The sequence below is a fragment of the Mauremys reevesii genome, linkage group 3 (genome assembly GCF_016161935.1).
Source record: "Mauremys reevesii isolate NIE-2019 linkage group 3, ASM1616193v1, whole genome shotgun sequence".
Classification (NCBI taxonomy): Eukaryota; Metazoa; Chordata; order Testudines; family Geoemydidae; genus Mauremys; species Mauremys reevesii.
Genome location: NC_052625.1, coordinates 81,910,831 through 81,938,794, shown reverse-complemented (window position 1 = coordinate 81,938,794; position 27,964 = coordinate 81,910,831). Strand labels below are relative to the sequence as shown.

Here is a 27,964-nt window from a genome sequence, read left to right as displayed (position 1 = left end):
GTTGCACTTTCTAGGTACTGTACATTTGAAACACTTGGCCTCACTGAACAGGTATTTTCACTGAACAGACTTTTTATAGCAGATTGCTTTATTAGTAGCTAAAGCATCTTTGAGAAGTGCAGTCCAACGAGATTAAGCAATATCTTATAGAAACAGCTCTCTCATACACAAGAAATCATTGTGGTGATCTTTCATGGACTCACACAGCAGTAAAAAGAAGATACACAGTTTTGCTAAAAACAAACAAATCTCATTGGCCCCCACTTCTATACAACAGAAGTGGAAAAGGAAAAAGAAAGAACCAGAGAACACAGATAAGAAACTTCCAAGATCTAAGGTCAGACAGCAGTCATTTCAGAGACTTAGCAGCAGCATTTTTAACCTACAAAGTAGGAAAAAAATACAGTTTAGAGAAATTTATTTAAGAATTGTCAGAAAACAGGACAGATGCACTTCACTAGAAACATCCATTCCAAATTTGACAGGATTAGTAAACTTAGATAATGTCCTCACCGTAATTCTAGAATGGATCATGTAAACACCTTGTAGAATGTGGCAAACGTGGTGAAGTAGGAAAATCACTGACAGTGCCAGTGGCTTTGTATTTCAGGTCATAAATATAACCTACTGTGCAATTAACACAAACATGATAAAGCCTAACTCAGTTAACAAGTTTTAGTTAATATGATTAAAAAAATAAAATATAATTGCTTTTAGTGCAACATTTATTATATCAAACATAAGTATATCATGCTTTGGAAATTTACTGTTACATTATATACAGTATACAGCAATACTTTAAAGGTGAATGACAAAAATATGTAACGGAAAATGTTTACATACAGGTGAGTCTTAGTATCGTCCACTGAATTGTCAGGTTTGTTTTGCAGTCTGCTATGTCATATGCACATTCTTGCCTACCACCATACAGTACTGTTTTTCCAGCAGTGGTTTTTCTGTTCACATACAGTAGTAAAGATGTTTTAAAAAAACTGCATAGCCTTCAAGCTGTGTCAGTTGTTGCTACAAACACCAATTGCATGGACATCTGAAAAATACAAAAACAAATTATTGCTGTGAACATTTTATGAAATTTAATCTAAGTTTAGGAATAAAAAGGCTCAAATCCTGCAATTGGCTCTATGGACATGCACCCTTGCAGAGCCACGTTGAAGTTCCTGGGACTTCAGATGGATGCATTCAAGCCATTTGTAAACTCAGGATCCCTCAAGCTGCATCCTTCCAGTTTTCCTTCATTTAAAGGGCACAAAGCCCTTTGACTGAGGGATTGCCAACTCACAGATTACACTAGGAACAGAAAGTTTCATTTTAGGATTTATGGATGACAGTTGATTTAAGAAATCAGTATTTGCAAATTTTTAAAACTTTGCTCTTAAGTTTCAACCTCCTCTGCTCAGATTTCTGCTAGCAGCTTGAATGAGGAGGATGTGTACTACTCATACTGTATCCCACTCAGGCCAAAATGAATGCAGAGAAAATAATCCAGTTATTGTGTTTCAAAGACCAGTTTTATTTTTAATACATCTGCAGCTCAGAGCAAGTGGGTGGCTTTCTTCAAAAACCATCTGTTTATTGCACCAAATGCAGCATGTATTGATTACCTACCCTATGGGCAGGTAGCGTATGTGTGCATTTGGTGCAAGGAACTCTGGCCCTCAGAGACCGTGTACGGGCTTTGGAGACCAGGGTGGCTAAGCTGGAGGAGCTAAGGGAGAGAGAGACATACATAGATGAGACTTTCCAGGACACAGTAAAATGATTCCACCTCCAGTCTGACAGCCTCCGTGCTATTGATGATGAATGTCTCAGGAAAGGAGGACAGACAACTGGAACAGAGGGAAACGATCTTGTAGTTGGGACCCTCCTTCCAGATGATGTTGTGGTATCCTCTCGCACTGAAGATACCTCTCCAGGGGAGGGAACTCAAGTTATTAGGAAGAGACAGGTATTAGAAATGGGCGATTCCATCATTAGAAACAGATAGCTGGGTTTGCGATGACCAGGAGAACCGCATGGTGAATTGTCTGCCTGGTGCGAAGGTTGCAGATCTCTCGAGACATCCAGACAGACTTGTGTGTAGTGCTGGGGAAGAGCCAGTGGTCATGGTACATGTAGGTACCAATGACATGGGAAGGACAGGAGGTGTGTCCTGGAGGCCAAATTTAGGCTGCTAGGTAAGAGATTGAAATCCAGGACCGCCACGGTAGCATTCTCTGAAATGCTTCCAGTTCCACGTGCAGGGCCGGTTAGACAGGCAGAACTACAGGGTCTCAATATATGGATGAGACAATGGGGAGGAGGGGTTAAGATTTATTAGGAACAGGGGAGCCTGTACCGGAAGGATGGGCTCTACCTAAACCAAAATGGAACCAGATTGCTGGCACTTTGTTTAAAAACTCCTCAATGACCTTTTTAATTTTAAAGACTGGGGGAAAGCCAACAGGTGTGGAGGAGCATGCGATTCTGACAGACATCCCTTAGGGGGAAGATGGAGATTCTCTGTGTCCTAGTAATGGAGGAGAGGATGGAAAATAAAATACAGGTAGGATCTGATGAGAAATAGTCAAATGAAAGAAAGTCCCATTCAATTACATCATGTAATGGTAGACATCTAAAACGTGACCAGTTTTTAAAGTGCTTATATATCAATGCTAGAAGTCAAAATAATAAGATGGGTGAACTAGAGTGCCTCGTATTAAATTACAATATTGATATAATAGGCATCACAGACACTTGGTGGAATGAGGATAATCAATGGGACACAGTAATACCAGGGTACAAAATATATCAGAAGGACAGAACAGGTCGTGCTGGTGCGGGAGTGGCACTATATGTGAAAAAGCATAGAATCAAATGAAGTTAAAATCTTAAATGAACCAAACTGTACCATAGAATCTCTATGGACAGTAATTCCATACTCTAGTTATAAGAATATAGCAGTAGGGATATATTACTGACCACCTGACCAGGATGGTGATGGTGACTGAAATGCTCAGGGAGATTAGAGAGGCTATTAAAATTAAAAAAAAAAACAACAAAAAAAAACCACCACCACTCAATAATGGGGGATTTCAACTATCCCCAGATTGACTGGGTACATGTCACCTCAGGATAGGATGCAGAGAAAGTTTCTTGACACCTTAAATGCATCTTGGAGAGGCTAGTCCTGGAACCCACATGAGGAGAGGCCATTCTTGATTTAGGACTAAGTAGAGCACAGGATCTGGTCCAAGAGGTGAATATAGCTGGACAGCTTGGTAATAGTGACCATAATATTATTAAATTTAACATCCCGGTGGCAGGGAAAACACCACAGCAACCAAACACTGTAGCATTTAATTTCAGAAAGGGGAACTACACAAAATATGAGGTGGTTAAACAGAAATTAAAAAGGTAGAGCACCAAAAGTGAAAACCCTGCAGGCTGCATGGAAACCTTTCAAAGACACCATAATAGAGGCTCAACTTAAATGTATACCCAAATTAAAAAAACATAGTAAGAAAACCAAAAAAGTGCCACCATGGCTAAACAAAGTAAAAGAAGCAGGGAGAGGCAAAAAGGCATCCTTTAAAAAGTAGAAGGTAAATTCCAGTGAGAAAACTATAAAGGAGCATAAACAAACTCTGGTAAAGGAAGTGTAAAAATATAATTAGGAAGGCCAAAAAAAGAATGTGAAGAACAGCTAGCCACAGACTCAAAATGTAATAGCAACATTTTTTTAAGTATATCAGAAGCAGGAAGCCTGCTAACCAACCAGTGGGGCCACTGGACGATTGAGTTGCTCAGTGGTTTGAGCATTGGCCTGCTAAACCCAGGGGGCCATTTAGGGAACTGGGGTAAAAATCTGTCTGGGGATTGGTCCTGCTTTGAGCAGGGGGTTGGACTAGATGACCTGCTGAGGTCCTTTCCAACCCTGATATTCTGTGATTCTAAAGGAGAACTCAAGAACGATAAGGCCATTGCGGAGAAACTAAATGAATTCAGCAAGGGAGATTCCCAAACCTGAGCCATTCTTTTTAGGTGACAAATCTTAGAAATTGTCCCAGACTGAGGTGTCATTAGAGGTGGTTTTGCAACAAAACTGATAAACAGTAAGAAGTCACCAGGACCAGATGGTATTCATCAAAGAGTTCTGAGGAACTCAAACGTGAAATTGCGGAATTACTTACTATAGTCTGTAACCTATCATTTAAATTTGCTTCTGTACCAAATGACTGGAGGATAGCTAATGTGACACCAATTTTTAAAAAGGGCTCCAGAGGTGATCCCAGCAATTGCAGGCCAGTAAGCCTGACTTCAGTATCAGGCAAACTGGTTGAAACTATAGTTAAAAACAAAATTGTCAGATGCAGAAGAACAGAATTTGTTGGGGAAGAGTCAACATGGTTTTTGTAAAGGGAAATCATGGCTCAATCTACTAGAATTCTTTCAAGGGATCAACAAGCATGTGGACAAGGTGATCCAGTGGATATAGTGTGCTTAGATTTTCAGAAAGCTGTTGACAAGGTCCCTCAAAGGCTCTTCAAAGTAAGCAGTCATGGGATAAGAGGGAAGGTCCTCTCATGGACTGGTAAACTGGTTAAAAGATAGGAAACAAAGGGTAGGAATAAATGGCAGTTTTCAGATACACTGCAAAGAGCTACAAAAGGATCTCTCAAAACTGGGTGACTGGGCAACAAAATGGCAGATGAAATTAAATGTTGATAAATGCAAAGTAATGCATCTTGGAAAACATAATCCCAACCATACATATACATTGATGGCATAAATTAGCAATTACTACTCAAGAAAGATTTGGGAGTCATTGTGGATAGTTCTCTGAAAAACATCCAATCAATGTGCAGCAGCAGTCAAAAAAGCAAACAATGTTGGGAATCACTAAGAAAGGGATAGATAATGAGAGAAAATATATTGCCTCTATAAATCCATGGTACGCCCACATCTTGAATACTGCGTGCAGATGTGGTCATCCCATCTCAAAAAAAATAAAAAATATTGAAATTGGAAAAAGTTCAGAAAAGGGCACCAAAAGTGATTAGGGGTGTGAAATGGCTTCCATAGGAGGAGAAATTAATAAGACTGACTTTTCAGCTCGGAAGAGACAAAAAAACAAAACAAAGGAAATATTTCTTCACACAGCGCACAACCTGTGGAACTCTTTGCCAGAGGATGTTGTGAAGACCAAGACTATAACAAGGTTAAAAAAAATTAGATAAATTCATGGAGGATAGGTCCATCAATGGCTATTTTACAGGATGATCAGGGACGGTGTCCCTAGCCCCTGTTTGCCAGAAGCTGGGAATGGACGACAGGATGGAGCACTTGATTATTTGTTCTGGTCATTCCCTCTGGGGCACCTGGCATTGGCCACTGTTGGAAGACAGGATACTGGGCTAACTGGACCCTTGGTCTGACCAAGTATGGCCGTTCTTATGTTGGATGGACAGCTAGATGAAAAAAGCCCTCAAGAAAACCCTAGATAGTTGAAGGAAACTGGAGAGTGGGAGAAGTGCTCCTGAGGAAGTTAAGCAAACAAACCAGCTTGCTGAGCTCCCTAAAGAAGAGCATCTGCTTTCCACCCATCTTTAAGCTCCTGCGTGCTACTGGAAAGAGGAGAGGAAACAGGCTGGTCTATCAACAGCTCTCCCTCTCCAGCCTGGCACATCCCCAGAGTTGGGAAGCATCAACTCTGATTCTGAGAAGGGCTGGCCAAACACAGCTCATTGCCTCCCTTTTTGCTTTCAAGAGCCATGCAAAGAGCAGGCGGGGGGGGGGAGGGTAGAATCAGCTGCTGATCTTCATTGGAACATGCCTCTTATTTCCACAGTCTGCTTGAGAACTCCTGAAAGGAGAGCAAGGGATGTTTCATTCCAGCCTCCCTTTCTGTCTCCCAGAGACGTGTGTCAGACTGGCTCTCCCCCATATGCGAAAATGACCTTAGACAACAGCTTGAAGAGGTAACTATCTTAATCCAGCAAAAGGGAAGAAGCATTTGCTGCATTTCTGCTCAAGTCATAAGAAGGGATGCAAGACACCAAAAACTATTCTTCCTACAAGGAAGAGGAGAATGTTTGGAACCATATATTGTATTTTAACTCATTTTAAAGACCAAGTTTGATCTTTAAACATTTACTTTAAAAAAAACTGATCATGAAAAAAGTTTGATAGATATGGAAATGTACCCTATGTTTTTTTGAATTCTGATTTCTAGAAGTATTTTCTTATGACACCATAGAAATTATTTGCACTTCTGTACAGTACAGATGTGTTCTGATTTTTCAATAGACATTTCATGGCTGCAGAATAGTCCAAAGGGAAGGTCTTTTGATTGAGAAATTCTATGGAATAAGAATAACCATTTCATATTTCAACAAAGAGTTGACACATGGAACCTACCTCTACTTGAAAAAGTCAATGGCAGCACAAATTAACTTTGCATATTACTTTACTCTATTGTTAAACAGTTTTGCAACCCAAGAACCCATCAACACTAACTGGCAAGGAGGTTACAAAAATATCCTGATCATGATACATAGGTTCTGGTTGACCAAAGAATGTTATGTGAGGTCTTAAATGAAATCTAGGCTCATACTGGTCATTGTTATTGTTGTGAAATGTATGTACAGACACCATGAAGAGCTATGTATGGGTACTGAAAATAAGTTCTTAGATTCTGTATCACAGAGGTGGAAAAATAGGTTTGCTGTCAGACAAAACATGTTTAGTCACCTGCCTCTGCCATGTAAATTAAGCATTTTAAGTTAACACAATGGATGCACATTTCCATACGAAGTCAGAGAGATGTGCAAGTCAACAGAGAAGAGAGGAAAAACAAGTGATATGGGTATACTGTCTCTAAGTACAGACAATGAATGTTGGGTTATAAGTAGAAGGCAAGGAAGATACCCCCTTATCCTGCACCTAGGAAGTAAATGGGCAGTGCATTTACATTCAGGAAAACAGGATCACAACCAGCCTTGGTTAAAGAAGCTGCAAATGGCTCTGGTTCAAATAAGACTTCATTAGACAGAAGTTTAACCTAATAGTTAAGTTTAGTACCTAGAAAGCATGTAATTGTTTTTTATGTAGCCCTTTATCCATTATCATTATTTACCGTGTCTTGAATCTTTGATAATAAGCCTATTGTTGTTTTCATTATATCTCATTACTGAGGTATTAAGCAAGGTGTTGATCCTGAGCTGCATCATATAAGCTGGTGTGTACACTGTTCCCTTGGGGACCACAGACCTGGTATTTCTACGAGTGTTCACTAGATAAGGAACTGGACACTACAGGAACACATCAAAAGAACTTGGCGACTGGAATACACCTATTATGAACTTGCAAAGTAAAAGGAACATAAGAATGGCCATATGGCTCAGACCAATGGTGCACCTAGACCAGAATCCTGTCTTTAGATAGTGGCTGGTGCCAGATGCTTCAGAGGGAATGAAACAGAACATCAAGTGATACATCCCGTCATCTAGTCCCAGCTTCTGGCAGTCAGATTTAGCCATGGATAGACCTATCCTCCATGAACTTAACTAATTATTTTTTGTACCCAGTTGTATTTCTATCCTTCACAACATTCCCTGGCAATGAGTTCAACATACTGACTATGCGCTGTGCAAAGAAGCACTTTCTTATGTTTGTTTTAAACCTGCTGCCTATCAATTTCATTGGGTGACATCTGGTTCTTGTGTTACATGAAGGGGTAAAAAATACTTCCTTATTCATTTTCACCACACCATTCATGATTTTACAGACCTCTATCATATTCCTCCCTTGGTCACCTCTTGTCTAAGGTGAACAGTTCCAGTCTTTTTAATCTCTTCTCATATGGAAGCTGTTGCTTACCTCTAATAAGTTTTGTTGCACTTGTCCGTACTTTTTCCAATCCCAATATATCTTTTTGAGATGGGGTAACCAGAACGGCAGACAGTATTCGAGGTGTGGGTGTACCATGCATTTATACAGTGGCATTACGATATTTATTGTCTTACCTATCCCATTCCTAACATATCTTTTGTGACCGCCACTGCACTTTGAGCAGATTTTTCAGAGATCTATGTGGAAAGGGCTGGCATTGCCCAGAGGAGCGTGCATGGGTGACTAACAGGCTGGTGGTGTCAGGGAGCTGACATTCAGCTAAGTGCAAGCAAGTCTCCCTCATACTGGAGGCAAGGGGGGGGAGGGGAGAGACCCCACCTTGCTACCCCAAAAAAACATCAAAAAGGTTAGCCATGAAAAAGTCCAACACCACAAAATATGAAGGCTCTGCATGGAGGCATTAATATAATACACTAATGAGGTAGAACAACCTACCAAAGATGCTTATTCTCAGTTTCTATGGCTTACCTTTTGTTTCTAGAACAAGTGTTCAGTTTGTTTTGTTGTGTTTTTTTAACAGCCACATTCTTGAGCACTTTGAGCCTGTGCTCTACGTGGGGATCTCAGCTGTCTCAAGGCAGCATCTCCATACTGAATTCCTGAGCCCATCCTTTCTGGATCCAGTTCACCTGATGAGAAAGAAAATGGCCTTATAAGTTGTCCTCATTTGCAGATAACAGTTTACAAGTAAGAACAGCTAACACTAGATAAAGTTATTGGCATTTATGTTTCCCTATCCCAGTTATAAAACAGTGATCCAGTTCTTTATCATTCAGATAATTCCATCTCTCATTTCCCACAGTAGTTTCAAATTGTCCAGCCCCTGAACAGAACTGAAGCAGTGTATCTTACAAGTGAGTTAGGGCTTATCTACACGGGGAAAAAGCCCATAGCGGATAGTGTGTACTAGTTCCCTATGTGAACACTTGCACTGTGCACTAAAAGTGCCTTTGTGCATAGTAGCTTTCTCTGCCTGTCCAAAGTGTAGTGTCTCTCTACACGGAAGGATTTTTTTTTGGCAGTGGGCATACACACACAGCCCTCCTAGTATGGGTATAAACAGCAGTGCAGATGGTGAAGCATGGATTAAGTCAGTAAGAGTGACACACCTGAAGGGTGTGGCTATGTACCTGGAGTACATTCCCTACATGTTCTCTACTGGCCCAAGCTGTGCCTCCCATCTACACTGCTAAAAATAGCAGTGTAGTGTCCTGCTACTTGAGCCTTTCCCTCTGCAGTACAAAGCTCTGGCAGCAGGGAAAGGCTGCCAGCTTCTGCTGTTGGAGCCCTTCTCCTCTGCAGGGAAAGATTCCAGCAGCAGGAAAAGGCTCTGGTGGGGTTGGGGGGGGAGGCAGCAGGGCAAGGGTTAAGCTTTCACAGCGGCGAGGAAAGGCTTTGGTGGAGTGGAGGCAGCAAGGAAAGGCTCTGGCAGCAGGGAGCAGCTGAAGCCTGCTAGGATAGTGATGCAGCACAGAAAGCTGCTAAAACTTAAGTCTTCCTAATTCAGAGGCTCTGTAGTTGTGTAGCTTTCAACCAGAAAGCTGAATATTAAGTCTAACATTAAGAAACTATATGGAGGTACATCCTCCTTTTGATGAATGCAATTAAATTTAATGTTCATTCCCGTTAACATATATGGGGAGGTAAGAGGTGGATAAACAGAAAGGGACTTTTTTTTTTTTTATAAACAGAATGTACACATTTAATCTATTTATACATGTAATCTATTACAAGTAACTGTATCCACAGATTTACTGATGCACTGTGACTAAACTTTTACTATAAGGAAATTCCAAAGCTGAGAGATACTGGAGTTTTCACGATGGGACAAGTGAAAATACATTCTAATTTAAACAATCTTTATTTCAATTTACCTGATTCAATTTTATTAAGTATTTTTCTTGCACACTGTACAAAGGCCTCTTCAACATTCTCCCCGGTTAGTGCACTTGTTTCCAAAAACATCAGTTCTGCATTGGATACCAGAAAAATAAAATCTCAGGTCATTAAAAAACTTTGAAATGCTCTGTTGCAGTACTTGAAACAAGAAAAAAAGTTTGTCAGAACAGTAAGATTTCTTTTAAACAGAAACTATTTTTAAGTGAGACTCTGAAGCAGTTTAGCCTCCCCCACCCTCTCCAAAAAATAATTAGGTTCTGAAGAGAGGAGTCCGAGAACATACATGTAATCATGACTATGTCAATGTTCAGTAACTGAAAAGCTGTTTTTGGTTTGAGATTTAGACACTCTCTCTCAAGTGCTGGAAACTCAAAGGCAACAGCATTGTGCTTGTGCATGGGAACCAGAATATGAAGCCAACTGCACAGGCCCATCTAGTTCTACTGTTCAAAGCAAGTGGAGTATAAAAATCAGCCAGTATTTATGGTAAGACATTAGATTTATCAAGAGGTTTTAGTAATATAGATATGTATTCTTTAACTGATTGTGTTCTATGTCCCTTTAACGCACCACGCTGTTATTCAGCACAAGTGTTTTCCAGTGAAAAATTTAAAAGAATGCCCTAAAAAGCTGCAAGCACGCTGACAGAGAGGAAACGGTGATGTGAGCACCAAACTATGAAGCAGTTCCAAGACAAACCTAATACACACTTATTTTGAGCACCTCTAAAGGAAGAAGAGATAATTAAATCAGTGGCTAATATTTCCCAAATAGGCCACAAATAACATTACATTCACCAAATAGCTATTTGATCATACACAAATTTAAAAAAAATGTTGTTCTAGACTACAAAAGGCTGCATATTGGCTCTACGGCATGAGCATCTAGTTCTTGGATGAAAATTCAGCTTAACACTTTATCCGGAAGTCAAATATGATAGCAAGGCAATTATCTGGAAGTTTGCTGCATCTCTATCCAGTCCTCTGAAGTGAACTTTACCTGGTAACATTCTCCCCTCACCTTTCAGTTATAAAATTCAATTTTTTTTTGTGAGAGCGTGAGAGAGCGAGCATGAACATGCCACTCAGAAAATCCAGTCCTCAATAAAATGTCTACTTAGGAAAGATTAGTTTTAAAGGTGGAAGGAGAGTGGCTAGCAGATTATGCGGGAGTGGGAGGGAGGCAAGGGCAGGAAAACAGTGCCATTCTTCTCAGCAGTAGACTAAGATGCCTTCTCCCACTATCCAAACTAAGGGCATATTTGCATTTTGGATAGACAATACCAACTTGACTTGTTCCACTGGCTAAAGGACTGTCACTTTATAGGCTTTGCTGGGCTGCTTTTGTCCCTCTTGATCTTCACAAGAAGCTTATGTTGCCTGCCTGCCTACCTACCATTCACGTTACATTTCCAAGAGCAGCAAGCTTAACTTCCTTTGACAAGGTTAATCAATGCTGCTCCACAGTGGCTTCAAGCAAGTACTGTACTATATATTATCACCAGTTAACAGAGCAAGTTACCTGTTTTCCTCTTAGTGAGAAAGAGACAACACTTGAAGTCACTCCCCACACTCAGATCCTCACATAATGTTGCACTGCCTGCAATTTTTGGATCATAGCAAAATCATGTAGGAGACTGAAGAACAATTAAGACTGGATTTTTAAGACCAGGTCTTGGGGTTTTTTAGAACGCTGTTCCCTCTTCCTTCCCTTTCTCCCCTTAAATCGCAGAAAAGAATCAGCTGGCCTATAACTCATATTTTTCCCCAGATAATGCTCTTCCAGATCCATGCATGGAGGGGGAATTTTATGCCTGGATCTCACCCCTCCCACGTGGAAGCTGCCTTGGTGGCACCATCCCACCCCAAGAATCTGCAAAAGAATCTCCATGAGAGAGAGAGATCCTCATGGGGGAAGGAGTGGGAGCTAGAAGATCCTATTCATCATCTTCTCCCCATCCCTATGGAGATATATCCTGGAGCTGTATTGCCTGCATTTCAGCCATATTTTCTTTGTGGATCTTCTCTATGGTTCGGAACCCTCCTTTAAGAAGGCCCTGAGAGTAGTTATGTGTAGGGGGAATCCTTGGTAGTGTGACTTCAATGAAGCTATTAGGGAACAGGAAATAGGGGATGAAGCACCTGAGGCACAGTCCTTACATGGATGGTTCTAACTTCCCCTGGATTCCTGGAAAAATGGGAGCTTTGTGGGCCATCTTTTTGGCCTTTTCTGTTGTCGGGGAAGGAAGCCAGTGAAGTGAACTCTCTTGGGAAACTACATGATGGGAGCCTCCGTGAATAAAATTTCCTCCCTTCTCCCCCTTTATTTCAGCGAAACCCTCTGTATTCAATACTAAATTAAGGGGAAGGGGCATTAAAATTCTAATACTGTTATCAGTGTAACAAGGTTTGTAAGTGGGCGAACATTAGTTCCTTAGTCACAAGAGCTGAATAATGTGAAGTAAAAAAAACAAAAAACAAAAAAAATCTTCAAGACTACCTACCATTTTCTTGTGCAAACCTGGATGCTTCTAAAAAAGTAACTTCACGATCTGCATCGAGATCCTTTTTGTTGCCACACAGTATGATAACAATATTTTGACTTGCTAACATCCTTGCATCTGTCAACCAATTAGTAAGCGCGTTGTAGGTTTCTCGGCTGCGTAACACAAAAACAACATTTTTATAATACACACTGAATAATATTTCTATAAACTTCTGGACCAGGATGGCCTAGAGAATAGAACTCAAGAGACCTGGGTTCTATTCCTGTCTCTGCCACTGGCATGCTAGGTGACCTTGGACAAGTTACTTCAGTTTTATCCCCATTTTAAAAATGGGGAAACTGAGGATCTCTGTAAAGCATGTTGAGATCTACAGATGAAAAGCATTACAAGAGGTTATTTACTGTCACCAGAGTTCTTTGAGAATGACTCTGCATATTCACACTCGTGAGATATGTCAATGGTGCAGCTCTAATAGTGGATTATTTTGATAGAACCTGTTGGAGCACTCACTCACACCCTCCAACTCTTCTTTTCACTGTTCCTCAACTTTGAGTCATACTATAAAAGAGGGCATGATGTTCTGCCCACCTCACTTCCTTCTATCCTTCCCCCTGCACACCCCCAAAGTCCAGAGTTACAGTTAGAACTCCAAGGAAGAGGGGAACTTTGTAACAAAGAATGTTTGTCCTTTGGCAGAAAGGCTGTTCCTACCCAAGAGTCCAGAATCACTAAGAGGATCCTTTGAGTGGAAAGCAAAAGTGACAGTCTCTTATGAGTCCCAGTCTTCCAAGAAGGCGGCAGGTTGTGAGGATATAGCGCTGGAAAGCTTACTTTTGAGGATGCTTTGATTAGGCAATTGTCTAAGGACAGGAATGCAAGGTCCAGTATAGATTGCTGTCTCTGGGATCAGTAAATATCTTGAGTAAAAACCTCTCTCTCTAAACTCCTTTGGCACTTCTATGGCCCTCATCTCCAAAAGGGGGGGGAGAGAGAAAAAAAAAAAAAGCCTCAGTTATAGCAGGCTTTCATAAATAAGAAGGACTCCTGAATGATCCACTGTATATAGATTATTTTACTACACTCATCACTGTAGTATCTGAGTGCTTTCTGGTAGTGCATTAAGCAATGTGACTACACGTGTTGTTTGTTCTCACATCCTGTCCCCAGAGGGAAAGCGTGTGAAGTGGAATGTCTTGTTTTGGTATGGGTGGTTTTTAAAAAATAAGTCTAACTCTTGCTACATGAATTGGGAAGGAGAGGGTGAAGTATCTGAATTGGCTTGCACATCTACTTTGTATCATTTCCAAATGCCCACCTTTGACTGGGATAACCAGACAAAAGTTATATAGGTGGTATCCAAATGAGGTGCTGGGGGGAGAGGAGGGAGATATGGTTCCATATTGGTTCATAGTTCTTGATCCTCAGATCAAGTCTGTCACCTCAGGTCTGACCCAGAAAAAGTCATTGGGTCTTCCCGATCTTTATTTGTGGCTTATGGTATCCTCCTTATCAACATCAAAGGAGGACCTGTTGATGTTGGTATTGTAGCTTTTGATTAAAACAGGAGGAACTAGATGAAAATGGATTTTTTTGTCTGCTACCTAAAGACTTACCTCAGGTTTCCTTTGGGAGGTTGGTATAGTCTCAACATAGCAGTAGACCTAGTATCCTTCATCTTAGTGGAGAATAAGCTATCCCCCTTCAAATGGGAGGTTCTTTACTCTTACTTTTGTCTCTGAAGGCAGATTGAGACAAGCGTGACATTTAAGAAATTGCTGAGGCTACTGCTCTTCCAAATGCATCAGAGGAATCGAATGCTGCAATCAGTGATTTGCTACTAACTGTCCCTCCGATGTCAGTGTATTAGTCAGCTCTCTCTGATCTTCTGGAACAGATCTTTAAATACCATCATCTTTTCCTAAAGATGCAACTAGTACCTTGCCATTGTATACTCTGATGCCAAGCGTTGCCAACAAGAATTTTCTGCCAGTTACATATATCATCTTTCCCTCTGTCTGCTGGTGTAAAGTCAACTTGATTGGCCTTTGAGCTCTGAACTGCAACCTCCACTATGAGAGTTTTGGGAGAGAGGTGAAGGTGAAAAACTATTATCAGGTTCCTTAACAAAACTTTATCTCCCTTCTTTGGCATAGCCTGTATTGATGCAGGCTTGGACCATATGTATTTGGCTGGCTCTAAAAGCTCATTCAAATAGCAGCAATGTAGTCATCTTCTTGGAACAAAGGATATCTAATTTAGGCTGTAGAGTTTCTTACACTGCCACAGGAGGAATTTTAAGAGTTGTTGCCATTCTTCCTATTAATTTGTAAAACAAGACTGTATCCTCTGAAAGAGGCAATGCTAATGCCATGTTCTCAGCTGGAGAGATCTGGTCCTCCAGCTCTGGATTCATCTCTTTATAACATTCCAGCACTACCACAGTATATCTGGAATAACAACTGGAGACTGGTCCTTCTCTCTAGAAGCTGACAGATCCCGGATCTTTGGAGCCAGTAAGAGATCTCCCTTAGTTTCTTCATATGGCGAGACTGCTGAGTGTCAGGGTAATGCCCAAGAGGATGACAAGAGGGCCATCTAGCCCAGGGAGGTATACAATAATCTGGCCAATAGTTCATTCTAGGCTCTATTTCAGATCACCTGTCAGGGTATGGTGCGTGCTTAAATGATGGGTGCTTAGCAGTTTACCCTTGCTTGTTGGTATTGCTGTTGAAATAAAAAGTGGTGTAGCTTGTTCCAATTCTAATTTGCTCATATCTTGCACACAAAGTTACTGCTTTGAGTAACAGTTGTTTTGTACACTACAATCATATCGGCATTTGTTTTTTGTGGAAGTTTTTACTGGGGTTTATAATTCAGCAATAAGAGCTCACTTTGGAATGAAGTTTAGCACAAGAGCTTTAGACTAGAAGGTTTTTTTTGGTGAACTGATGTGTACACCAGTAAACTTCTAGTGAAGTATAATGACATAACTATGAAACATTCTGTATATGTTCTCGTGTTTATGGTAATACAAAATTCTTCTAACTAAACATTTTGAGTAGCTATCTAGCTTAGTGTTAAAAAAAAAGCATATTAAGCAAGAACACCTCTAAAGAATTTTCAAAGATATGTAAGTCAGTTACAGTCTAATCAGACTGGTGTTCTACAAGAAGTTGGTTATAGAACATCAGACGGGAGAAGACAGTTGATCCTAAAAAGTCAGTGCATACAAATCTGATTAACCATTGTTGAGAACTGGGTTTTACTACCAGCTAAGAAATCTCAGAGAACCCTAAAATACAAAGTTAAGACAGAACCATGAACAGAAGTAATTCTACTACTACATCTAGAGCTGTAGCTTCCAAATCTGGGGGGGATCCAGTCAACCACCTCACTTTCTCCAGAGAGCAAGAGGGGAACTGTCATACCAGCACACACATAAGTCAGGTTTCCAGAAAAGAATTTGCTTCCTCCGTCAAGAGGCTAAATTCTGCTCTTCACTTGTTACACCCTGGGCTTGGTAAACTAGTGTCAGATTGTTACACTGTTTCTACCTTATATTAATGCTGCTTTAGAGCAGAGTGGAACTTCACTGTTTAGACCCTGATAATCCTACTAAATCTTCTCCACACCAATTCCAGATGAATTCATTTTACTGGAATACAGGTGACCAAAACTGTACACAGTATTCCTATTAGCAATACCTTGTACAATGGCATTAATACTTCTCTCTCTGCTGGAAATGCCTTGCCTGAAATACCTTAGGAGCACATTTGCCTTTTTTCATAGCCGCACCACATTAAAGCATCCTGTGAGTGATCAACAAACCAGGTCTCTCTCCTCCGTCGCTTCCAACTGATAAGCACACAGGTATTGATTTTAAAGAAAAAACATTTTGAACCATTAATAGTATCTAGTATCAAATTAATTATAGACTTAAGTAAAAAAGAAAAATCCAGAAATGGTTAATTTTTATTACCTGGTAATGTCATAGACAAGCAAAGCACCCGCTGCACCTCTGTAGTAACTTCTTGTTACAGACCTGAAAGGGAATTTTAAATTATACAATTATGCTCCCATAATGCCTTTTTCATCTCAAGTCTGGCTTACCATGGTGTGTTCCACATGGGGCTATGCTTTCATAGACTTTAAGGTCAGAAGGGACCATTATGATCATCTAGTCTGACCTCCTGCACAACGCAGGCCACAGAATCTCACCCACCCATTCCTGTAACAAACCCCAAACCTATGTCTGAGTTATCGAAGTCCTCAAATCATGGTTTAAAGACCTCAAGCTGCAGAGAATCCTCCAGCAAGTGACCCATGCCCCATGCTGCAGAGGAAGGTGAAAAACCTCCAGGGCCTCTGCCAATCTGCCCTGGAGGAAAATTCCTTCCAGACCCCAGATATGGCGATCAGCTAAACCCTGAGCATGTGGGCAAGACTCACCAGCCAGCACTCAGGAAAGACAATTCAGAAACTGATGCTAAAAATTAAGCAGTATTTCTTGGAGGAAGCACCTTCCACCAATGTTTTACAATCTGCACTGGTTACTGAGTGACTTCCAGATGTAGACTGAACTGTTGGTTTGATCTATGAGTTCCAAACTCTGGGTTCTGGCTACATGAGAGATTGTCTCCAGTCATTCCAGGGCAACTGTGATCATCTGAAGTGCATGAACAGTCCTCTGGTTTAAACAGGCAATGTCCAACAGCAGGACATTCTCAGGAGCCTTCAGCTTTGAAATTCATTTCTCCTATTATTTGGTCTTTTGTGACCTTCGGTGGAGGTTTTCCTAAGAGGCTCTTATTGGGTATGTCTACACTGTCTGCAATGTAAGCCCAGGTTCTGAACTCTGGCTCAAGCCTAGCTGCCTCTGCCATCTACACACAAATAGCACTAACCCAGGGCTTGGAACTCATAGATCAAACCAACAGTTCAGTCTCCATCTGGAAGTCACCCAGTAACCAGTGCAGTGCAATTCAGTTTCTGAATTGTCTTATTGCTTTCCAGTGTAGGCACAGCCCCACTAGACTCACACTCTGGGAGTCTGCCAAAAATATTCCACGATCCCATGGGCTATTCTTCTTTGTCTTCTGGATAGTGAAGCTCCCCCACAATGCACCACAAACAGGCTAGAGCAGCCACATTTTGGGAGGTGCTAAAAAAATCTGGGATATGGGTGGTTGGACTTGGGTCCTCATAATTCAGTGTAGACACTGGCGCCTCAAGTTGGGACCCAGGGTTCAACAATTCCTAACTTGGAGTTAGGAAAGAGTAAAGATGCTCAAACCCTAGGTTAACTATCTCAGGGTCTGCTAACTGGAATTCCACTAACCCTGGGTATGTCTACACTGCAATGTAAGTCCATTGTGTTTCAGACATGGTATTTTTTTAAAATTTGCAACTTTACCAGATAAACCCAGATAAAGAGAGTCACCCAGTGTAGGTCAGTTGTAGTTTAGCTTTAAGCAACTAAAGATAATTTCTAATAGGAGTTTTGATCAACCATTTCAGTTAAAGAATATTAAAGTAGAAAACTTATCGTTCAGTACTTTTAGAGAGAGATCTATTCAAATATTTGTATCAAAACCTTCAGTATCTACATTTTAACGGGGACCCTGGAATATACTAGATAATAAATAGCTGTTTGACTAATTTAAGGAGGGGAGAGAGGCAATGCCCTTCACTTGTCAAAACCAAAACACCAATGTACCTTTAACAATATATTGTACCCATACCAGCAAGTCTGGGGCATAGATCAGTTTCTCTAGAAGTGTATTTGGCAGACTATGAATGTATTTGACAAATGTACTAGGACTATTTTCATAACAGACTCCACTGATATTGAGATTTATTTTCTTGCATATTTTGATTGACATAGAATTTCTTGGCACTTCCTTGTTCCAGCCAGAAGTTTTCCACAGAAATCTGAGTACTCAAAATTTGATAACATGGTATTTGAATTTGGATAGCAAACTTAAGGCATGTATTCTTCTATTTACATACCTTAATCATTATATAAAAACTTACACTACACAACCAACTGCATGAGTGGTGTTTCACTATATGAAAAACAGAAGGCCAAAACCTCAGCTGATGCAAGTCAGCATCATTCTATTGACGTCAACGGAGCTATGCCAGATTACACAAACTGAGGATCAGGCTCAGTGGAACAGAGTTAGCCATGACATAAGCAGATACAACTCCAATGACTCAGACATTAACTGCACCCATTTACACCAGGGCTGAATTTGGTCCATAATATCTACATCTCCAATTTAGTATTAAATATTCTTTAATAAAGTAAATGAAAAAGATACCTGAATCTCTCTTGTCCTGCTGTGTCCCATATCTGTAATTTTACATATTTACCCCCTACATTTATTATCTTTGAACCAAATTCGACTCCTATAGTATGATTTGAGTCATCTTTGACTAAAACAGAAAGAAAAACAGATTTAGTGTTTATTTTGAGAACATTTCAGGTTTATGATTAGATGTTTTTACATAACTTAGAAACACTTCAATATATATTCATTGTGAAGGTAAGAGTATAAACAATGAAAGTGCCATTAAAAATAGATCTCTACCACTTACTGTAAATGCTAGATAAAGTCACCTTCTGTGAAGCATATGCTCCCAATTTAGGCAGGAGCAAAACTTCAAGTGTAACCATAAAGTTACAGCCTGCTTGTCAAAAGACTGGATGAATTGTTCATAATCCAACATAGCTCTTGTGCCATTAATACATTTTCCCCTCAATTTTTTAATATCCTGACCAATTCAAAATATCACTGCAGGAAAGGTTCACTTTTAAATAAAGCCACTTCATAATACTGAACCCACTAGCAATTTTGGGAGTAATTTTAATATAGTCTCTGTAAGACTATGTTTAAGGTGCTACATTTTTAAAAACAGACCAATTCAATACAATATCAGAACACAAAGGACTCCGTCTTGTCCACAAATATGCAGGCTCTATTTCTCCTGTAAAGCTTGTTCTTATGCACAAGTTACAGTGCCCCCACAAAATGGTTTATTCTGCTGCCTTGTACTGTTACACTGAGAGGTACTATGAATGGATGAATCACAGACCTACCTCTTGATGGCTGTGAACTCATCATTCAATTAACATAATTAATCATAACCCCCCACTTAAGACAAAAGGAGTTTTGAACTGAGTGGTGGGAGGTTGCTGCAATTTGAGGCTTGGGCCTGGTCTACACTACAGAGTTAGGTCAACACAAGGCGGTTTATGTCAACCTATGTAAGTGCCTACACTAAAATTTTGCTCCCACCAACGTATCTGCCTCACTGTACCGACTGTACCATGAGAGGCACAGAGTCAGTGTTGATGTTAGGTCGACACAGTGCCAAGGTAGACACTGCATTGCTTACATCGACTGTTACTGGCTTTTCGAAGCCATTGCACAATGCCCCTCACTGACAGTAAAAGTGATCTTGGTCAGGATGTGCCTGCCGACACAAGGAGCAAAGTGAGGACACATACAAATGACACAGTTACTGCAGTGGCTGTATGCCGACATAAATTATGTCAACTTAATTTTGTAGTTAGACATGTCCTTGGTCTACAGTAACAACTTATGTTGGTATAACTACTTTGCTCAGGGGTGTGTAAAAGGAAAAACAGGTATATAAAATCCACAGCCCTGAACGATGCAAGATTATACTGATTTAACTCCAAATGTAGAGTACTATGTCGACAGTAGCGCGTCTCCCACCAGCTCTGCCAATGCACTCCAACCCCCTGCAAACGCATATGCTATTTTTTTCTGAGGAGTTGGCTAAGTATGAGAATATATGCCAGGATCTGGAACCTCCTGAATCTTATAATGCCAAGAGCCAATGTGAATAATGAGGAATTGCCTGAAGAGGGTATGGAAAACCTGTTCTTTTTTGTCCTTTACTAGTGTTAGATGGAATCCTGTAGGTGAGAGAGAACAGCCTGTAAAAGGAAGTGAAGAGCTCAGCAACTGTGGAGTTGGCAGAGTAAAGGTATGTGTGTTAAGACAGTGTATGGGAGCATTGCTGAAAGAGAAACGTTAAGGTTGTATGGGTAACCTTAACTCTGCATTTGTTGATTTTCTGAAGTCTTAGTTTTGATCAACTCAATGTTTCTGCAAAGGAATGACATTCCACCAAGCAATGTTAACTCTGTATTAAAGCAGTTTTTTGCCATCAAATATAAACAAGTACAAAACAGAGAGGTGTACTCTAACAAATGTTGGCCCAGTCCACTCTGGCATCAGAAATATGCAAGCTTACTTTGCTTAAACACTCACTACTAGCATGCCCTAGTATGGTTTACTTGGACAGTGAGGACAAGAATTATTAATGAGCATGATAGTATAGATCACCTCCCTCTGTAGTCTACAACAGTTTTAGAACATAGTTCTGAACACAGTTCCCAGGCAAAATCCCTGTCTACGCTGGTTAAAGTGTTGCTAGTACAAAATACTTCTAAACAATGTTGTGGCTAGCAAAAAACGGACGGCAGTGTGGACAGAGCTTTAAAACTACTATATGGTGAAACATCAGAAATGTCATTATGCCCAGATATAAATACTTACATTTCTTCTCAATAAACTGATGAAGTAAACAGGACTTGCCAGTTCCAGCATTTCCAATAACCAAGAATTTAAAGAGGAAATCTGAAGAATGAAAACAAAAAAAAGACCTAAGAACCAACTATGAGACATTTACTTCGGTTTTAGTATCTGGTGTTTGCCTTGTCAGCAGACCAAGTAAATAAGTATAAGGAGAAAACACTTCTTCAGTCAGCCACCTGCCACTAGCTGTTATTCTAAAGAGGAGGAATAGATAGGAAACTTAGGAAAATGGCCATAAAGATAAGGAAAAAGGTAGCAAAAAAGGGGTTAAAAAAAAGAGAGCACTATGTTTACTGAGCTATAGGGATAGATAATTAAAAAGCAGAGAAGTTGTATTAAAAGGGCAATTTAAAGAAAAATACAAAGGCATCGTAAGATAGGTGGCCTTGTAGTATTCCAAGAGGGTATATTCTTGTTTTTCACAGTATCCCCACTTCTCACAACGAGAGCCCTAAACACTATTTAAAAGTCATTTCAAGTTGCTCAGACATTACAACACAGTTCTTATACGCAAGGATGTTTATGTAAAGTCAAATACTGAAAGTCCTAGGAATTGATTCCTGCCATAAAAATATAGAAGTGATATTACTTAGAAGTAATAACAGCCAAGAGGCATGGAAATGTTAAGAACCCACGAGTTGATTTATTTTAAACACACGAAAACTGATCTGCTTCACATAACAGTTCTTACATCAAGAGAACACAGAAAAAGTCAATCTTAAGACAGTCAAGAGAAAATGAAGCATTGCTATTTGTAGTATCAAGAACCAACAAGAAATTCACCATGATGCTGAACAAAATGAAAACATCATTCAAGAGATACTGATACATGAAGTATCTAAGAGTTCAGGAAACACTGTGGCATAAGCAAATCAATAAACTGTTGGAATCAAGTAAGATACGTAAGCCAATTTGTAAGGAATAAATAAGATTTTTAGTATTATAACACCTACTACAAAGATAAATTAAGAAAAACGTTGTTTTTAAACACATACTTCACTTTAAAAACAAAAAAACAAAACATATTACTGGGCACTACCATCTCCAGAAACTGTCACCCTTTAGCCACAGCTTGATGTTCTGCAGATAGTTGCTATCCTGTCATCTCCTCCTTATCTTTGAGGAGTCTGTGTGTTCTTGTACTATCTCTTAGGAGTGTGTACATAGTTATTGTGTGTTTTTGTGCCATCCTCTCATATCATGTACGTGCTTTCTTGGCATTAACAAATACCTATTTTGTTGTTTCTGCCAAGGCCAGACCTACTCTGGTTCACAGCCTTTGGTTCACACTATTAGTTGTGCTTAGGGCTCCAGCAAGGCCTACAGTGAGTAGAAAAAGACAGCAAAAGACTGAAGTGTGACATTTGTTTTACTTATGTAATAAAAAGTTGAAAAGCAAAATATGATGTAGAATCAAACATTTTTATTTAATGTATATATGTGTAGGATGAAGTGACTGGGGTTAGGCAACAGACATAAAAGGCTAATGTCTTTGGAGACAGTGATAATCTTCTGTTTAAAAAAATAAATAAAAATAAAAAGCCACCACCACACCAAACAGTGACAATGCTAATGTTCTCACATGCAAAAATCCCCATCTTTTAGAACCCAGGATTTCTGATGCACCTTTGTTGGCATTTTATTTGTCAGCGGCAAGTTACATCAGAACTCCAAATTAAGAACAGATAAGCTCCCCTACCCCACTGCTCATTTGGCTTTTATTTATATAGTGCCTAAAACTTTTGTCTACTATCTTCTGAAATGCAGAAAATTGCACCAATTATTTTACAGTTTGCTGGGGAATGACCTCCAACCCCACTCCTTCAAATCTTTGACTCACCACAGCATCCAGCCTTTTGTTTGCCTACCTAAAATTCTGTTGGTAAACAAGGTGGGATTTTCAAAGCACTTGAGGAAGTGAGGTATCCAACTCCAATTTGTTTTCAGTGGAAGTTGGGCAACCAACTCCCTTAGGTGCTCTTGAAAACCTCCACTCACACTGAAAATGTGGTCATGGTTAAGCTCAGGACAAGTTTTCAACCTAGTGCCAAAACAGAAACTTGATTAAGAAGTAAATTATCTTGCTTTAGCTGTTTGCATCCAGATTTCTGGAAACAAAAATCACTGGTTTTGTAAAAATGGTATTAGGAACAATTTCATATGATGAGAGTCACAGAATACAATATTCTTGATACTATTAAGACATTTTTCCATTTTTAAAACAGATCACCGGCAAATTATAGTGTTCTAGTCTATTAATGTAAATTCAAGCATCTCTTGGTAGGGTCCATACATTTTTACCTAGTAGCAGAAGCAACACTGCATAATCAATCTCGGCAATACACTGGATATTACTATAAATATAGACTGCTTCTTAAGATGGTCTTTAGATTATTTCAAGTTGTACTGGATCTGTTACCTACATGTGAAATCATCAAGGTTACCGGAACTGCTCTGATTTTGTGAGAAGAGCTAACATCACCTCCTTAGCAAAACAGCTACCTTCCATTTTCCAAAATTCTATCAGCAGCAACGTTAATTGGAGGAAGAGGAGAACATCTCAATATAAATTCTTATTTGCAGTAGGTAGAGTCCAAGAACCAAACTGAAAAAATGTGGGATCACTTCTAAACGGCAAAGTAGTGTTTTAAGTCGGACAGGGCGTGGGGGGGAAGGAAATCACATCTCTGCTGGTCAAATAGCCCACGTAGATGCCACTATATGGCAAAATAACTCCTTTGCTAGTGTACCTTATGTCATTCAGAGAGTTGGATTAAAAACTATACTAACAAGATTTCTTTTGCTGGTATTACTCTCCACTAAGGGAGTCTGTCAATAAAGCTTTACCAGCACAACTGTTTTGGCAAAGCCTTTGTAGTGGAGACTAGTCCTGAATGTTTCCAGATACCATGGGACATCATGGTTAAATCAATGCGGGTACTTTGTAGAGCAGGGATTGGCAACCTTTGGCACACAGCCCACCAGGATAGGCACCCTGGCAGGCCGGTTTGTTTACCTGTCGTGCCCGCAGGTTTGGCTGATCGCGGCTCCTAGTGGCTGTGTTCACCGCTCCAGGGCGGCGGGAAGTGGCGGCCAGCACATCCGTGGGCCTGCGCCGCTTCCCACAGCCCATGGGTACTTTCGATGGACCTAGCTCTTTGCAAGAGTGAATCCAGCATCATCATACATGGGACTGCCTGCAGCATACTTCTTATTTCCAATCAAAATGCATCATAATAACGATCTCAACCTAAACAATATCAGACTATAACCAAGGCCTTGCGTACGTCATGTTAAGCTAGATCTAAAAGTCTGCAGAATGGCACTCTTTTTTGTGGCACTGGTGAAGCTAAATTCTACAGCAGCTTCATTTAAAACTGATTTTTTGATCATACAGAAAAATATAGTCAGTACAGTAATCTTTGGGCTATTTTGATAGAAAATTCAGATTATATGCTATCCCCCATATTTTCATTTTTCTGTGTCATAGGCCTTTGTACCAACAATGCACAACTTTCATTTCAAGAAGTCAAGGAGAATCTGAAGGTTTTGACAGCTAGACAGGGAACAGAACTTTTGAAGCCTCAAAGCATAGGAACCAGTTTGGGATCATTAGACAGACATGTTAGCTGGATGTCTGTTACACTGCATACAACCCTTAACTATATCATTGCTGATTGTTGTAAGTGGTAGTCCTATCAGTCCCAGACTATTAGAGAGACAAGGAGGGTGAGGTAGGACCAACTTCTGTTGATATGAGAGCCAAGTTTTTGAGTTCAAAGAAAAGCTGTGTAGGTCTCAAAAGTTTGTCTCTTTCCAACAGTAGTTGGTCCAATAAGAGATACTACCTCGCCCACCTTGTCTTTCTAATACCTCTTAAGCCTGAAACATCAGTTTATCTACAGATTCAGAAAAACACTGTTTTGTTTAGCATTTTAAGGTTTCTTTCATAATTTTTTTTTATATTAAACCTTTATTCTGTAGGTTAACTTGTGACAAGTGAAGAGTTCCAAAGCAAGTACTGCAGCCACAAAAATTCATAAGACCCCAAAAGTAATACTGTGTGTTTTGTTGGCAGCCAAAAGTACTTTTGAGAGCTAGTTCTCCCAATTCCATTTCTAGTCAGGTATTTGCTTTATATTATACCAGTCCAAAAAGTCCATGAGATGCTTGCAAAAGGAGGTTATTTGCTATGGAACAACATCAACCCACCTAGAATTAGCGACTTAAGACAAAGGTGTGGCTAGTTCATAAACTAGAAGAGACTGATAAAAAGAGAGAGGCATTAATATAGGCAAACAAGATACCAAAATCAAGTATTAGCTACGAATGCAGAGGTCAGCATTCCCAAATGAATATCCAAATGACTCCATTCTGATCTTTCATCCCTATGGTTATGAAGATGTGCTTTCCCTAGAGTGCTGTTTTAGTGTGAGAAGCACTATGCATGTCTGTGGAAGAAGGAATCCAGACCCAAGTCCCAATGTCTTTGTACTTTAAGGAGTCTCGTGCACAGCTGTCTTATTTCCCACAGCAGCGTTGATTCACAACACTGTGGAGCAGAGGTTGCAGTATCCAGGATAGCCTTATTTCAAGTACTGGTGGCCAGCCAAGTCAGTATACATAGGCCTGGCCTACATGACAAAGTTTTTGTATTGACCTAGTTGTACACATGTCTAAACTTAAATTTGTCTCCCACTAATGTAGGTACCCTGTTACAGCAACATCACCTCACCATCCCCAGCTGGTGTTGAGCCATAGTCAATGTACTGAGGTCAACGCAGAGCAAGTGTAGGCATCATGTTATTTATATAAATCATAACTGTCCTCCAGCAGCTGTCACATAACACCCGATACTGACCGTTCTGGTCACTATTGTGAACTCCACTGCCCCCAGGTCACAAAGACCAGAAGGCCCTCCTCCCTTTTAAAGCCCCACAAATTTTTGAAATGCCTTTTCCTGATTGTTCAGCTTGGTGAGCACATTTAGCTTTCCATATGTGCGCGCATAACTGCCCAGCTGATCATGCTGGCTACACACTGCAGACACACTCCATCTTGGAGAAGACATGAAATACTGGACCTACTGGGCCTGTGAGAAGAGGCTGTGCAAGCACACCTATGGATCAGTGCTAGAAACAGAGACATCTACAATCAGATTGCATGGGAGTGGGGGGGTGAAGAGGAGGTTTGCAGAAGAAGGGGTATGACAGGAACCAGCAGCAGGAACTGCTTCAGGCATATCAGAAGGCCAATCAATCTAGTGTCAAACCCCACACCTGCTGTTTTTACAAAGAGCAGCATGCCATATTTGGCAGAGACCCCACCATTAGCCTGAATGCCCCCATGGAAATGTCTGAGGAGACCAAGCCAGAGTCCCCTGGTGTGAACAATGAGGACAAGAAGGATTGGAGGACATACAACTAGTGCATCCAGCTATGCCATGAGCCAGGACCTGTTTGAGACTCCATTGCAATCCCAGCAGTCAAGCACAGGCAAGTCTAATGCAATGGAAGGAATCTCAGGTAAATGTGAATTGTATTTATCCTTACAATGATGCATTGAAGGCACCCTCAACTTAACAGGACAATGATGAACTGTACTTTCCCCTTTCTAGGACAGGAAGAGAGCCCTAACAACCTCAGCTACAGCAGTGAGCCAGACCAAGCCAGCGACAACAAGATGCCTATGCTGTGCTCAGGCCCCTTCATTGCCTTAACTTTGCCCTGTAACGTGCTTACATCGACAAGATATCACTGTTCTCTTGTCCTCTTTCCCCATTCCCTCCTACAGTTTGCTATACTTACATGTTTTATCTTTGATTTTAAGCTTTTTGGAGATAGGGTTAGTCATCTTCTGCTAGGATCTTGTCTTTCTATAAGTTTGTATGGAACCTAATTAGAACCTCTGAGCATTGCCATAAAAGTACCAATCACCTCCTGCTAAAATAATGGATCTCTGATGTTCCTTCTGAACCCATTTAAAATACAACAGTATTAAGTGTCTACTTAAGATGCAAGGCCTGAATTTCACCACCAAGTCAAATAACTCACCAGTTCTTAACAGTGAAAAACCATATTAAACCAGGCATTCTAATTTTAGGCTGCTTGTATTGAGCACCAAAGGGAAGGACCCTGGTGAAATCCAGGAAGCTGAAAACACAAGTAATGTGCGTTGTTTGACAAATGTAAGAGAAAAAGTCTGGCGGAAGGATAGGCACCAAAAGCCTGCTGCTGTCCAAGACCTCGAAGGATCTGCCAAACCGAGTCAGGCCATGGGTTCATCACATTTCCTGTTCTGTCGCCAGCTGTGGGCGACTCTTGGTAATTCAGAAGGATGCAAATCTCGCACACACCCCCACCCCGGGATGATGATACACCGAGGCACCCGCGCAGCGCTGCGCCCGGAGAGGAAGCTGCTCCTGCTGCATCCCACACGCTGGGGCCGGGGACTCGATGGCCCCCGAGCCACACGCGCTACCGCATCGCCACCAGCGCTCTCAGACCCTGCCCCCCGGGGAGCTGAGCGTCCCCAACGCCCTGCGGGCCGAACCGCCGCGCAGGGCACGCGCAGCGCCCGCGGGCCGGCCGCCCGGGGTCCGGACCCCGCACGGGACAGCAGGGAGCGGGGGGACGAACCCGCCGGGACCCCGCACGCCCCGCAAGCGCAGAGCCCCGCGGCCAGCGCCGCGCCCCGCCGGCCCCGGCCCGGCTCCTACCGTAGGTCTCGGACATGGCTGTCTGCGACATTTTGGAAGCGCCGCGCCTGCGCCTGCGCCTCCTCCCGCGCCTTCGGCTGGTGCTCAGCTGGGGGCGCCACAGGCCACCAAGTACAATGGGCGGGGAGGGGGGGGGAGCGAGTCCCAACAGCAGCCGCCGCTACAAACCCCCCAACCAGAGAAGCTTCCTCAGCAGCAACAACTGGCTTGGAACGGGCACGCACTGCCACTTCTGCGCATGCGTGCGCACGCAGCTCTCCACCCCCAAGCTATCGGGGCGTGGTCTCTCCTCCACAC

General features: G+C 41.2%; 1 protein-coding gene across 1 annotated transcript; it reads right to left on the bottom strand.

Moving 5' to 3' along the window:
• Nucleotides 1–67: 67 nt before the first annotated feature.
• Nucleotides 68–27,796, bottom strand: RAB4A (RAB4A, member RAS oncogene family). The gene is made up of 8 exons (XM_039531432.1): nt 27,668–27,796; nt 20,911–20,991; nt 18,640–18,754; nt 16,296–16,358; nt 12,314–12,468; nt 9,786–9,881; nt 8,380–8,540; nt 68–1,048 (listed from the first exon to the last, which is right to left on the bottom strand). The coding sequence occupies exons 1-7, from the start codon at nt 27,696–27,698 to the stop codon at nt 8,425–8,427; spliced, it is 657 nt and encodes a 218-aa protein (XP_039387366.1). The 5' UTR covers nt 27,699–27,796; the 3' UTR covers nt 68–1,048; nt 8,380–8,424.
• Nucleotides 27,797–27,964: the final 168 nt, after the last annotated feature.